We start from the raw sequence: 15372 nt of genomic DNA, 5'->3' as shown, positions 1-15372 counted from the left end.
CCACAAATATCCTAACTTATCTGCTGCTGGAACCCTCCCACTGAACTTTAAATATGTGACCTCAGCTATTCCCCATTAGACAGGCACCATGACAATAACCACCCCTTTAAGACTTCAGAACACCGGAAATTAGGTAATATTCTAACAGTTCATCACTTCTACTGCCAACAGTGCTTGTTTTCCACTGCCTGCTCACCTGCACCACTATTGCGATTCTCCAAATTTCTGATTCAGTTTTCAATCCTCTTCATGCCCTTGTAAAGGGATACTGCGTGTCCCAGGATTTTACAATCAAAAAGGGGTATGTTGTCACTCCAGAGTTAGCTTGGGTGATCAACAATGAAGTCTGAGAACCCTGTTTAGCCTAGCCTGGATCTCGGCAGCTGCATTGAGAAGCTGTACTCGAGTTACTATGTCCTTACTGCTGCAGCACCCCCTCAACCACCAGTGTCGCTAGGACTTCTGGGGGCATATCCAAGGGTTCTTTGTGCTGCAGGTAGCTGAGTCACTCTACAATTCTTTTCCAGTGAATTATGGAGAACCTCTCTGTCCTTCTGGGCATATGGGGAGAAACGCTGGAGAATGCAGGCCAAATCAGCACTTAAGTGATTTGGCCTGCATTCTCACGGCAAAGTGGGCAGGTTACTACCTCAAGCAAAAAAGTGACACCTGAGCTCCAGCCTTTAATTTTATGGCAACAACTAGAAAAAGTGGAAGAGAGTAAAAGAGCACCAGTCCAAAACCTCAGGGCACATTACCTGCTGATAACTATGAAGTCCTGAAGTACTTTCGTTGTGAAACTTTCCATGTCCTTGAAGATAACCACAATTGGAGGAGATTGCCAGTGCCTGGAAGAGGAAGTTCTTTTTTTGCTTGGAGTTTCAGAACCTGTTTTCTTCAAAGCCATTGTCCATATATTATAAAACAAAAGTTGGGAAAGGATACAGAGTAAGTCTCTTGTCTCCCATGATATAACACTTTATTACCACATGGACAACTTAACCAAAATAAACAAAACGTTTTGTTTAAGGAACACATGGTACTTCTCTAACTGTGTACAGTACCACTGTTCCTCTCCTGTGACCTAAATGAAATAGCTATAACAGAGAATAGGTAAGAAAGCTATTCTTCAACAAGGGCCAATCCAGCCCTTACCTCTGCAGAGCCCTCTGGTGTGGTTCCACTGGGCAAGGGGAGGGACAATTTGGGGTGGGCACACAGATGTGCACCACTTCTTGTGAAAATCACAGGAGCTAGTCAGGCATGCCTGGGAACCGAAAATGGATGAAGCATCCCCAGTTGCACAGATTCTCTATTACTCTGCTTCAGGAGCTGTGCTAAGACCATAACATCTATTCCAAATTAGGTTAAAGAAGAATCTGCACAATGACTTCCCAGCACTGGGAGTAAAGAGTAGGATTCTTTTTCCTCCTGTCCCTCAGTAGATCTCTCCTGTATCTCAGCTGAGATACTGGAGCATGGATATTTAGGTCCCAATTTAGCAGAGACTTATGAACATACTAAAGTCCATTTCTATTCAGCAAAGCACATAAATCCCACTGAAATCAATGTAAATACGAAGTAAAAAGGAAAATTATTCTATGCTTTTTTGTCCAATTACCCAGTAAGGAAACCAGAGGAGACCTTCAGAGTCTCAATAATTTTGGTAAAATATTTGTGTTCCTAATTTTTAGTTTTTCAATAGTGAGAAAATATAAAACATTTGGAAGGTTTTCCTTTCTTATTAACTGCCTGTGTAGTGCTGGCTTCAGATAGCTTGTGTAAAAGGCTGATCATGTGCCTTTCCCCAGGTTATCTGTTCTTCATACTTTGTTTTTCAAAACAAATACTTCAGGGATCTTGTCTGGAGAGAACAACATTTGGTAGGAAGTCAGATTTGAGTTTTAAGCTTACACTTCCAAACGATTAGCATAAAACAACCTTTTTTTTTTAATTATGAAACACACTTTCAAAAGTTACTTTTCAAAAAGACAATATTTAATTAGAAACTGAATTCATACTGGTGAAAAAATACTTTTAGGTTCTGATGATCTCAGGGTCAGGTATCACCTACTACTAAATGAAAAACTAGCTTTGCTAGTTTTGACTATTAGATACAAGACTGAGTCATGCAATTAAAATTTTATGAGAATTAAAAGCCAGATATTTCGTAAACTGGCAGTATGAAAGCCTACCTTTGTTACATTCTCGTACCATTTGGAAAGAGAAGCCATTGAGCAGTGTATCTTTTTCTGGGAAATGTTAACACATTCATCCTCCTCAGATGAGTCCACATCTACAGAGCAGTCCATTAGCTGTCCCATCAGTTTCTGCAGCAGATGTTTTATGCCTTTATAACATATAGACACACAATGAAGAGACTCTCACCTAGTTACCTAGAATTCTAACCCCGCACACACCTTCTCCCCCCCATCCATCCCCCAGGGTCATCCTGTTTTTGTCTTTTCTTCCCTTTCCCCACCAAGCTCATCGTCTCTGCAGAGCATTATTTTCATCTTCCCCAGGCAGCTCCCAAACCTCCCTTGATCAGGATTGCTGTGTATAACAACAGTTAACCCTACTAGCTTGTCTGATGGCAGAGGGAGGAAATCAAAGGGTCAGACACTGATCCTGCCTCTCCCCCAGGCTTGAGCAATGCACTGTTTGTGCACTACTGGATTAACCTAAAGTTAGACTAAAAGGCTAACCAAGAGATCTGAATGTATTTCTAGGATTGATTTTAGTCTTTTGAGCTGACAAAAAGTATATATTTTGAAGAAAATGTTATTCCAGATATTCCTGATTGCAGTAAAATAAGTTGCTATATGTACATAATGAAACATATACATAAAGCTTTACAGAACAGATGATGTTACTTTTTCATACAATATAAATACGTATCCATGAGGCCTGTTCTTGGCATTAAAAAAAAAGGGATAGTATTTTTCTGAAAATATGTAAAAAACTTTTTTTTTGTAACAGGTGTGATTCTCCTCACTATGAAAATGTTTCAGAGACATTAAGTTGGTGGCTGAAAGAGAGGAGACTAGGGTTTGCAGAGGGAGATTTCAGTTTATAATAGAATATTTCCTGTGACAGATATTGCAAACAATGCAGTATCTTTGGGGACCACTTAATAAAATTTATGAATGGTTTATATATGTTTGTGCTCTACTCTATGGAAGAGGGTTACCACAGCGCCTCCAGAAACTAAAAACTGTGTATTGAGGAAGGTGATTAAGGTGAGTCACTGTAACTAAACAACTCTAGAGAGGTACAACCCTTGGGGAGGTTGGCATATATTATTTCAAACTGGATGTTCCAGAGACTCAAACGGAGAAGTGGCTTTTGGTATAAAAAACTGAGCTTGAACTGACACAGGTTCTTCCTTTTTATTCAAAGGAACAGACCCTGCTGAAGGGTTGGAAAGACTTTGCCTTTCTAGGGTCCTATAAGACTGGTGGGTGACTCCTGATCTGTTTAGTGTGTGTTTAAATCAGTTTATTGGGGCTCTCTCACACACACACAGCTTTTGCCCTAAGAATAAATGTACTTGCTTAGAAAGAGCTATTTGGATTACTGGTAAAGCACACCTGTCATGGCACTTGGAGAGAAAGATAAGCCCAGGTGCTCGCCTTAAGGCAGACTGTCTTGCTGCAGATGTCACACTGTATCGAATGTGGCTATGCAGCTGTAAAACCCCCGGTTAAAAAAGGGAGTGTGACAGAGGTCCCTTCCCAGAGACAAGTGATGGCTGGAGGCCTGACACATGATTGGGCACCTCTAGAGTAGACCACGGAGGGAAGAATACAGGTGCAGTTACCCTGAAATGATGATGAGTGTTACATCTGCTTCTTCCCAAGGCTTAAAATAAGAAATGGTTGGACCAAACATAAAATCATAAAAAAAAAAAAAAAAAAATCTTAATATATGCAACAGCTTTATTTCAAATTGAACAGGATGACAAAGCTAGAACAGTTTCCCACAAGAAGTGGTGGAATCCTCGTTGTTTTAAACAAAACCGGACATAACTAGAAAATGTATTGCAGAGAACAATCTTGCATTGTGAAGAGATTGGACTAGATGGCCTAAATGGTCTTTTCCATCCATAATTTTTATTATTCAAAAATATAAGATAGAATTTATGGTTAACGGCATTCACCATTTGAAGAGGTTGTTAAAGCTATTACGGTATATACCTGGGCATTCTTTGGCTTGCAGTGAGACTACATAAGGAGTAACGTTATCCTGAAGAACCTCTGAGAGACTTTTAAATGTCATTGCATGATCTGTAACATTTACACCTAGAAGGAAGAAAAATCAATACTGTATTATCCCCGTTTATTATCAGAATCATTAAATGAGAAGATATCTCAAATAGACAAGAAAGAGAATAGTGAAAAAATGACAGGTCACCTATAAGTTATGAAGAAAATTTGTATTCAGAATTTCATATTAGTGATGGCTGATTAAAATCAATGGTATCACAGATTATTTTATCTGTCTAGAGATAGCAACAGAAATATCTCTCAAGCTCCTTCCAGGAGGAAGGAAGGTAACAGGCACTTGAGATCTGAATATTTCTCAGTTGTTTTTTTTAAAAACAGCTGTTTGATCCCTCTTGATGTAATTCTGCGCTGGAGTCCACTTAACAAGCTGTCAAGAATACTCTCAATAGCAAGAATGAGGAAAAACCAGTTCTTTTGTTATTTAGAATTTTGGAGGGATGGAGAAAGACAATGAATGAATCTTTGCCCTGGTCTACGGGGGGGGGGAGAGGGCAAATCGATCTAAGTTACACAACTTCAGCTAAATGAATAACGTAGCTGAAGTCAACATACTTAGATCGACTTACCGTGGTGTCTTCACCGCGGTGAGTCAACTGCTGCTGCTCCCCCGACAACTCTGCCTGCACCTCTCATGGCGCTAGAGTACAGGAGTCGACGGGAGAGCACTCAGGGATCGATTTATCACATCTAGTCTAGACGCGATAAATCGATCCCTGCTGAATCGATAGCTGCCTGCTGAACTGGTGGGTAGTGAAGACATACCCTTATACTACCACTATACAAGATCTCAGAACTCAAGAAGGTTTTATTATCTCTCTCCCCACCACACCCTCCAAAGAGTCTAAAGATTAGCAATGTACACATTAGATTTTTAAGGGGAAACAAACGGAGCTGCTTCTTTTATCCCCACTTCCAAGGAGGAAGGATTGGAACTCGGAAGATCTGAGTTCAACTACCAACTCTGCCATAGACTACCTGGATTTGTGTACAATGGGGACATTTTCTAACCAATTGTAAAACTGTTTCAGCTAAACCAAATGTAAAAAACATATAGAACCATAGCATAGACCTAATTTTAGGAGGACCCTGAGGGGGCAGAAGGTCCTAGAACCCGGGCTCCAGCCCGAGAGTCTACACTACAAATTTACAGCCCTACAGGCCAACCAAAGGTGTTTTGTTGACATGCAGACATAGATTCATAGAAGATTAGGGTTGGAAGAGATCTCAGGAGGTCATGTAGTCCAACCCCCTGCTCAAAGCAGGACCAACCCCAACTAAATCATCCCAGCCAGGGCTTTGTCAAGCCGGGCCTTAAAAACCTACCCTAAGGGTAATATCCTGGCCCCACTGAAGTCAATGGTACACTCCCATTAATTTCTGTGAATAAAATCATTGCCCAAATATCTTTTTTTCCTCAGTGCCTCATTTGTCAAAAAGAGAGACAAGAAATACAACTGTATCTAATGTTAAAAAAGCAACTTTAGACTAAGCCTTATTCACCAAAAGACACCCCCCACTTTTTTTTTTTTTTTAAATATAATGATCCCCCATGAAGGCTCAATTATTACAATTATTAATGGTAATAGGCCTGTAACAGGGTCAGCACCCGCCTCTCGTGTGTGCCTCCATTTCTCTGGCAGATAGTGCCTGCAAACACAGTTCTTTTCATGGAGGGGGAGTACACAAATCTCGTGGATGGCCCCCTTTCTCTTGGTTAGGTGTGAGCCTGCTTTTGGTTTTTTGTTCTTTCAATGGGGTGGCACCCTCCTCTCGTGAGCACCCCCACTCCCTCAGCCCATGGTTCTCTCGGCTGGTCTTCGGTAGCTCAGCCCTCTGGCTAAGACGCACACGCTGTCCCCCCTTCCAGGGTATACAGTCCCAAGTTCTTATCACGGCTCTGATATGGGGCCATAACTCTTAGGCTTCTTCCCAGAGACATTGCCTTCTTCAGGCACCTAGCCAGGGCCACAGCTCTCCCTGGGTTCAGTCTTTAAGTAAACCAGTAGGGCCTATCTCGGTACTCTCGCCTGGTCTGGCCAGGTTTTGGTCTACGTCCCCCGGGCTCAGCCTGCCTGCACTGACCTTTTCATGGTCCTTCTGCTCTTCTATCCAGCCAGACAGGCACCCAGTCTTTGGCAACCTTCTCTGGCCTCGGTTCTGCCTCCGCAGTGAGCTATCCAGGGACCTGCTGCTCCCTCTTCGAGCTCCAAGCAGGAACTGAAGGCTGCTCTGCTGCTTGCTTTTTATCTGGCTCTTCTGACCAACCCCTTATTGGTCGCTCCAGCAGCCCCTCTGACTAGCCGCTCTTCTACAGCCACACTAGGCTGCCCTGAGGACTTATCGCTGCTCTATTCTGGGACAGGGTAATACAGGGCTGCAAGGCCTCCAGACCTAGTCCAGCCTGCCAGAGTCTCATAAATATGGACTGCTGTTGGTAATGTAATTCCCTGGGTATTGCATTAGCTTTTATGTTTTGAGAGTGCCCCAATATCTATTTCTCTTATGAGGTGGGTCAAAGGACCAGTTTAATATTGGATGCTAAGTTGAAGCCCTCCCCCTTAAATTTCATCCATGGATGTATTCCTGATACCTGGAGATTACCTGGTAACAAAGCGGCATGGTCCCAATGATCAACACTGGTAACTAAAAAAATTAATCCTGAAAAAATGGAAAAGTCAATCCCCACCAAACACTGATGCGTCACTCAGTGATATGGCTGACTTTGCATCTGACAGACGACTCACATTCTGCAGAAGGAGAATATTCAAAAAATTCAAAGCAATTTGGGCTGACTTTTTAAGAGGTCTATGATTATTGTAGCTTGTTAGGATATAGATATTCAGGCCTGTCTGCAAAGGCCTGTACTCTAAGAATTTAGGTGTATTCTTATCACTTGGCTAGTGATAGAGGTATAAAAGAAAGAATCAAAATCACTGTCTGCTGGTGTAAGGGCCTTCTCTTACTGTGACAGTTTGTTGCCCTGTGCTTAGGCTCAGGCCTTTGGCTAAGCAGCAGAGGCAGCCATAAGCTGGGAAGCGAACGGTCACATCCTCGCATTCCAAACTAGTCACATTGAAATAAGGTGCTATTGGGCTGTTAGGCACTATCAGGACAGGATTGTATTCCTATCACCTCCAGAGAAAGGGAAGTGCCTAGAAAATGTAAAAGGAAACTTAGTTTGATAGCATCCTGTCTGGCAAGAACTCACTTATCAATAGCTGGGATGTGAAATCCTCACTTCTGTATTGTTTTGTCATTATAGTTCCCACTTTGCTATTGTTTGTCTGTATAATCTGTCTGGTTCTGTGATTGTTCCTGTCTGCTGTATAATTAATTTTGCTGGGTGTAAACTAATTGAGGTGGTGGGATATAATTGGTTACATAATCATGTTACAATATGTTAGGATTGGTTAGTTAAATTTCAGGAAAATGATTGGTTAAGGTATAGCTAAGCAGAACTCAAGTTTTACTATATAATCTGTAGTCAATGAGGAAGTGACTGGGGTGGGGGTGGGGGTGTGGGTGGGGGCGGGCATGGGCATGTGGGTGTGTGAGATGGGAACAGGGAATGGGGGTAAGAAAATTGGAATCATGTTTTGCTAAAGGGGGAGATGGGAACAGGGAATGGGGGTAAGAAAATTGGAATCATGTTTTGCTAAAGGGGGAAATGGGAACAGGGAATGGGAGTAAGGAAGTTGGAATCATGTTTGGCTAAGGGTAGGAATGGGAACAGGGACACAGGTGTAAGGCTCTGTGGTGTCAGAGCTGGGAAGGAGGATACTAAGGAAGGAAACTGGAATCATGCTTGCTGGAAGTTCACCCCAATAAACATCGAATTGTTTGCACCTTTGGACTTCGGGTATTGTTGCTCTCTGTTCATGCGAGAAGGACCAGGGAAGTAAGTGGGTGAAGGAATAAGCCCCCTAACATAGCTCTTTAAAATAGATTATGTTGCTACCCCTCCCATCCCCGCTCTTTAATCTAACCTCTTTACTTACTTTGAGCATTATGCTGAATCTGGTGTTTTGGTATATTTGTTGTACTTGGAAAAATAAAAACTGTAAATAAAAAATAAGGACAATATTTGCCTATCTAGAAGGAGGATTGGGAGAATAAATTCATGAGGCACTCATATCCCATGGTAATGGATGCCATATAAAAAAAAAAACAAGATAATCAGACAAACCTCACACAGCACGTTGGTGGTAGAAATGGGAATAGAATCCAAATGTTCTGATGTCCACTTCCTCCTATTGCCTAAGGCAAAACCTATGGTGGAGATGCTCTCACACTGTGCCTTTATACATATGGGAAAAACAAGAAAAACTGACACAGCTTTCCTCTGAATCTTGTCTATTAACGTTTCTGAAGTTCAAGCTGCTTGCTCCAATAGCTGGAAGGCTCCAACTCAATTTCCTTTGATCTTTAACCTAATTTAGAGGTTTGACAGACAAAGTGTCTTAAAATGCAAAAAAGTTACCTAGGACAAGAGCTGCAGTAGGAATTTCACTGGATTTCATCCGACACATCCATTCTGTCTTCTTTGTTTGGAATTCAGAGTGAGATTGTCTCAGAAAACTTATTAAGTTATCAAATAATTGTTTATTCAGTTCTTCTTGTATTTTCTAGAAAACAAACACACACACATGGCTTTTATTATACACAGGCGGGGAGACACTGGAGTCCCCCCTTTTCCGCTTCCCTCTTGTCACTTTACTGGTTGTTAAAAGCCCCAAAGCAAATTATCCAGGGTCCAATTCTAAATTAATATTCTGTTTTTCTGCCAATTATGACCAGAGTGTATAATTTATTAGGTGGCAGAAACAGAAGTGTTGCTTTCTGTTTTCCCTTGACGCTTTGATCAAGCATCTCAATAAATTCAGGAATACTGCATCTTTGTTTAAGTATGTTGCTGCATGACAGGTTGAACAGTAATCTTAAAAATGATTCAGGCACAGAGGAGAAAAAAAATGTATTTAGCTACGAAAAAGCAAGTGACCTCTGGATGTACAAAACAGTGCAATTATTTTCTGGCAGGACGTCCATATCTACTCCTCTAAATCCCTATTGTCTTACAGAACACCTGAAAGTATTTTCTGTGTGAATTCTACAGTTACACAGGAGAGTCAACATTCAATTCCTTTAAATCTAAACAGGAAAAAAAATCAGCTAAGAAAAGTATTAGGCTTAGATGATGAAACAATATCTTCAGCGAACACATGCCTTATTTGTCACCATAACTCTACTCCCTTTTATCCTTGAAAAATTATTTTCATACTGGGATCAACGTGAAAAAATAATTTAAAAAAAATCAATAAAGACAGATATACTTTCGCAGTATTTTTCTATTTCCTTCAATTATCAAATGTGTTTATTTGTGGCTCTCTATTTCCAGCCTAAAATATTCCTTCTGCTGGAATAGACAGTGAAGTTGTAGTCCTGTTTAGGAATATCAGAAAATGTAATGGACAGATGGTTTCATCTCTACCAACCAAAACCTAATCACATACTTCTTAGAACAAAAATCACTTATGGGGTTGGCTTTAGGCGCTGTGACCAGCCAGCTGCTGCTGCCTCCTCTGAGCCTTAGGTATCTTAACACTTTATTTGCTTTTTTGACCACTACTGCACATTGAGTACATGGTTGCACTGAACTGTTCTACCAAGACCCTAGATTTTTACTAGAGTTGAGTGAATAATTTATTTTTTGATTCAGTGGTCGAACAAAAAAATCCACCCCCCAAATTTGCTTTGTTTCAAACCAAAACCTGAAATTTTTCATTGTTTCCTCTCTGAAATGAAAACGCTTTTATTCTGGTTCAATGAAACTTTTCAAACATCATCTCAAAATGAAATCTTGAAATGGTTCATTTAGAAAAAATATCAAAACAAATCAGTCCGACTTTTTCAAAAATTTCCCCCCTCATCTTTTTGTGTCCAAAACTATTTGCAGAAGTCGACCTGAATATTAATAATAACGAGCTTCATGGGAGCAAGCCCTGATTTAAACATATATCTTTGGAAAACACAGCCAGAAAAGTATAAAACCCCACTACCTATCACTGCTTTTATGTTTTCAGTCAGATATATTAAGTTCACTACAGGGTGCAAGTTCTTCTTTAAACAGGGGGAGGAAGAGGGGAGAAACAGGTGAGGAGGGAAGACTAGTAGGCAGAATATCTTCTGGGATTGCTTTCCCGCAAAAAAACCCATCATAATAAAAATCTCTCTTCATCTGCTCCATCTTGCAATGTTAAACTTATTAAAATGTTTTGGGCTCCTAATTATAGGTTACTTAATTTCATAAGGCCTCAAGTAACCAAGAGGTTGAGGAAACATTTTATTTTTCCTAAAACAGTCTGCTTTGTTTGAGGTAGTTATCATTATAGGACTTCTCACTGGTATACAAAAGACACTGTTGATACCAGTTCATCAGACTAAGCGCTCAGTCATATTAGCACATATCTGTCTTCCATTCACCAGCATGTATTCTAAGGCCTGGTCCACACTGGTGGGTGGGGGGGCGGGGGAGGAGAGAAGAAATCCATCTAAGATATGCAACTTCAGCTATGAGAATAGTATAGCTGAAGTCGATGTTTCTTAGATGGACTTAGAATCACTTACTTGGCGTCCTCGCAGTGCGGAATTGACGGCCGCCGCTCCCCCGTTGACTCCGCTTCTGCCTCTCACTGTGGAGGGGTTCCAGAGTCGACGGCAGAGCGATCGGGGATCGATTTATCGCATCTACACTAGATGCGATAAATCGATCCCCAATAGATTGATCACTACCTACCGATCCAGCGGGTAGCGCAGACGTGGCCTAATCCACCATGGATCTTGAGATACCCTATACCCCACAAAACTGAGGTTTATAGCAGCCTAAACTTCACTGTGGCTTAGAAAAAACACACAACTGGATTAGAATCAGACGTGGCAATACACCAGGATACAGCAAAGAGGACCATTGGTAAGGTAAGGCAGGGAAGCTTATGCATCAGAATTGGTATGTGTGTCATGGTTAGAAACAGTGTACCAGTGGTGTTTTTTATATGTTTCTTATGAAGGTTTCAGTCGCACTTCACATTTCTGGCTCTCTTCCTGCCAGACCATTCATCTTGTCAGCAGGTAAAGGAAATCACTCAGAAAAATAAGAACAAAACAAAACACCAGAATTGATTTAAAATGTAAAAATTATAGTTAGTATTAAGTAGCAGGACCCACCTCCGTTTCGGAATTGATCTGCTTCCATAACAACTGACAAGTAGCAAATCGAAGACCACTGTCCTCTGAATCATTTTTAGCTTCACTAAAATAGTCAGCTGGAAAAATAAAAATAAAAGGCAATCATAATGGTGTTTATAAAAACAAAACTTTTTTTTCATAAGAAAACTATACAATGGCTGAAAAGGAAATCTATCCTCATTCATAACAAGCCTTTATTTATCTACTAACTGCATATATCTATCAGGTAGGCAGAACAAGAGAGGGAAGTATGCAGAAGCTGTTGCCAGGAGGAGTTGGTGAATGAGCTGACTTGCACCATTGGTCCCAAACTGAGACAAAAAGATAAATGAATAAATACATACATACCTACCTAGCTCTTATATAGCACTTTTCATCCACAGATCTCAAAGCAATTTACAAAGGAGGTTAGTATCATTATCATCATCTCTAAAATGCAGGAACAGTGACAGAAGTGACTTGCCCACAATCAGCCGGTAGGCCAGTGGCAGAGCCAGGACTAGAATCCAGATCTCCTGAATCCTTGTCCAATACTCTTTCCACTATGCCAGGGGTTCTCAACCTTATCCTTTCTGAAGCCCCTCTCCCAACGTGCTATAAAAATTCCACAACCCACCTGTGCCACAACAACTGTTTTTCTGCATATAAAAGCCCAGGCCAGAGTTAGGGGGTAGCAAGCAGGGCAATTGGCCAGGGCTCCATTCCAAACGGGGCCCTGTGAAGCTAAAAAGTCACTCAGGTTTCGGCTTCAGCCCTGGGTGGCAGGACTTGGAGCCCTGAGCTTCAGTCTCAGGCCATGGGGCTTCGGCTTTCTGCCCTGGGACCCAGCAAGTCTAATGCCGGCCCTGCTTGGTGTACCCTTGGAAACCTGCTTGCGGCCCCCTCAGCAAGCCTTGGACCCCTGGTTGAGAACCACTGCATTGGGCCACCTTGCTTGGCAACCATCCACACCCCACCTTGCAGCTGGATAAACTAGCAGTTGTCTCCCCTATTACAAATATCCCCCTCCCCAAACTGTCCAACTTGCTTCATTCCATCTCTCAGCCCACTCAGCCAGCCAGTCATGGGGTCTTCCACAGTGCTTGCAATAGGGTCTCTGGTCCCCCTCCATTATTCCACAGTAACATCAGGTCTATACTAGAAGGCTTTGCCAGTATAGCAATATTAGCAACCTCCCAGTGGAGATGCAGTTTATACCAGAAGACACTAAGGAACTTGGGCAGGGACCATCTTTTTGTTGAGTGTTTGTACAATGTCTAGCCCAGAGGTTCTCAAACTGGGGGTTGGGACCCCTCAGGGGGTTGCGGTGCGAGGTTATTACATGGGGGGTCGTGAGCTGTCAGCCTCCACCCCAAGCCCCGCTTTGCCTCCAGTTTTTATAATGGTGTTAAATATACAAAAATGTGTTTTTTAATTGGGGGGGGGGGGTCGCATGCAGAGGCTTGCTATGTGGAAGGGGTCACCAGTACAAAAGTTTGAGAACCACTGGTCTAGCCCAAAGGGGTCCTGGTCCATGATCAGGGGTCCCAGAATGGCATAATACAAATAATAACTTTTGCCACTATATCTTATTCCAGTTCCCCAAATGAAATAAACTACACCAGAGAAAGCACATTTGTGGTGGTATCACAGCGTTTACATTTGCCAACATTCTTACGTCAGCTGGAGGTGCATGTGATTTTTTCACACTCCTGACATACACTAGCAAAACTTTTAAGTGCAGACCAGGTCTAAATTTCTGGTCCCATAAAGAGCCAACATGGAGGTGAGGAAAGGTTGGAGATGGGGAAGAAGCTAAGGGACAAACTATCTGGGCCTGAACGTTAAAGTTAATAAGCACTTCTTAAATATCAGACCCTTTTTGTTAGCAGTGTCCTAATGTCTCTCTGCTGAGACATTCTGCACTCAGCTTCTTAGGTGCTGCTTTGCTTTAGAACCCCTAAACCTGCCTTCAGCCAAGAAGTAGATGCAAAGCTGGAAGGAGAAATGGGAAAATGCATTTGAAAATAAAGTAATTTTTCAATTAAAAAAAATCCACAACTACAATCTTACTTCATGTAGGATTCCTCTTTTAAAAATGTGCATGCAGAGCCTGTAGCTACCTTTAACTCTCACAAATGCAATTCAATCAGCATGACTTGCTGTAGCTTAGAGCAGTGGTTCTCAACCAGGGGTCTGGGGCTCCCTTGGGGGGCCACAAGCAGGTTTCAGGGTTCTGCCAAGCAGGACCAGTGTTAGACTCACTGGGGCCCAGGGCAGAAAGCATAAGCCCTGCCATGCAGAGCTGAAGCCCAGGACCCTGAGCCACACCACCCAGAGCTAAAGCAGAAGCCTGAGGCACTTAGCTTCATGTGGGCTCCTGTGGCGTAGGGCCCCATGCAATTGCTGGCCCTGGCTTTTATATGCAGAAAACAGTTGTTGTTGCAGAGATGGGCCGTGGAGTTTTTATAGCATGTTGGGGGGGGCCTCAGAAAGAAAAAGGTTAAGAACCCCTGGCTTAGAGGACAGCTAACACTACCTGGAAGGATACAATGGCTGAAGGTTAGATAAAGAGTTCAGTTAACTGTCAGGGCAATGCAGGATGGATACAATGATTAACTTTTCTCTTTGAAGTAGCAAAGATGTCATAAATATAAAGGGAAGGCTAACCACCTTTATATCCCTCCTGGACAGAGGAAAAACCCTTTCACCTGTAAAGGGTTAAGAAGCTAAGATAACCCCGCTGGCACCTGACCAAAATGACCAATGAGGAGACAAGATACTTTCAAAGCTGGAGGGGGGGAAGGAGGAACAAAGGGTCCTCTCTACCTGTGTGATGTTTTTGCTGGAACCAGAGCAGGAATGTAGGTCAGAACTCCTGTAAAGAGTTAGTAAGCAATCTAGTTAGATATGCGTTAGATTCTGTTTTGTTTAAATGGCTGATAAAATAAGTTGTGCTGAATGGAATATATATTCCTGTTTTTGTGTCTTTTTGTAACTTAAGGTTTTGCCTAGAGGGATTCTCTATGTTTTGAATCTGATTACCCTGTAAGGTATTTACCATCCTGATTTTACAGAGGTGATTCTTTTACTTTTTCTTTAATTAAAATTCTTCTTTTAAGAATCTGATTGCTTTTTTCATTGTTCTTAAGATCCAAGGGTTTGGGTCTGTGTTCACCTATGCAAATTGGTGAGGATTTTTATCAAGCCTTCCCCAGGAAAGGGAATGTAGGGATTGGGGGGATATTGTGGGGGGGAGACATTTCCAAGTGGGCACTTCCCCTGTTCTTTGTGTAACACTTTGGTGGTGGCAGCTTTTAACCTAAGCTGGTAAGAATAAGCTTAGGGGATCTTTCATGCAGGTCCCCACATCTGTACCCTAGAGTTCAGAGTGGGGAAGGAACCTTGACAAAAGACATGAAAACAAAAATAATGTTACAACAGAACTGCAAGTTCCCTTTAATGATCAGGTACTGAACAATCAGCTGCAGTCTAGTGTCTAGAAATTACTCCTGCGGGGATTCTGCAGGACTGCATGCCCGCAGAAAATACACACTCCCAACCCCGCAGATTTCCTGTGTTTCCCTGCAGAAAACAGCAGGGAAGCAAAGAGAAGAGCATGGGGGCAAGGAGAGGAAGGCGGGGGGTGACCATGGGTGCAGTTTTCTGGGGGGGACTGCCCCCCTCCAAACAGTGGCGAGGCATGGGGGGGGCCCCACAAGGGGTTTACATGCCACTTGTCCCTGCCCCCACATTCTGCAATCGCAGAGCTGCCCAGCTGAAGGAAGCTGTCTCTCCATGGCTCCAATGACTCTGCAGCTGAACGCAGCTTCCTGGATCCTAGTGCCAGTAATGCTCTCCT

The 15372-nt window shown here is 42.3% G+C and overlaps 1 protein-coding gene across 4 annotated transcripts in view; it reads right to left on the bottom strand.

The window, feature by feature from the left end:
* Positions 1-15372, bottom strand: part of ORC3 (origin recognition complex subunit 3) — a 78600-nt gene that overhangs the window by 44267 nt on the left and 18961 nt on the right. For all 4 annotated transcript variants that reach the window (XM_073336635.2, XM_073336633.2, XM_073336634.2 and 1 more), the window contains exons 3-7: positions 11511-11608; positions 8770-8914; positions 4200-4304; positions 2196-2350; positions 759-895 (exon numbers count right to left, since the gene is read on the bottom strand). In XM_073336635.2, the coding sequence (XP_073192736.1) occupies positions 759-895; positions 2196-2350; positions 4200-4304; positions 8770-8914; positions 11511-11608 (640 nt within the window). The remainder of the gene's footprint in view (positions 1-758; positions 896-2195; positions 2351-4199; positions 4305-8769; positions 8915-11510; positions 11609-15372) is intronic.

The sequence above is a fragment of the Lepidochelys kempii genome, chromosome 3, assembly GCF_965140285.1.
Source record: "Lepidochelys kempii isolate rLepKem1 chromosome 3, rLepKem1.hap1, whole genome shotgun sequence".
In the NCBI taxonomy this organism is placed as follows: domain Eukaryota; kingdom Metazoa; phylum Chordata; order Testudines; family Cheloniidae; genus Lepidochelys; species Lepidochelys kempii.
Note: the sequence above shows the minus strand (reverse complement) of the source record. Positions and strands in the feature narration are given on the sequence as shown.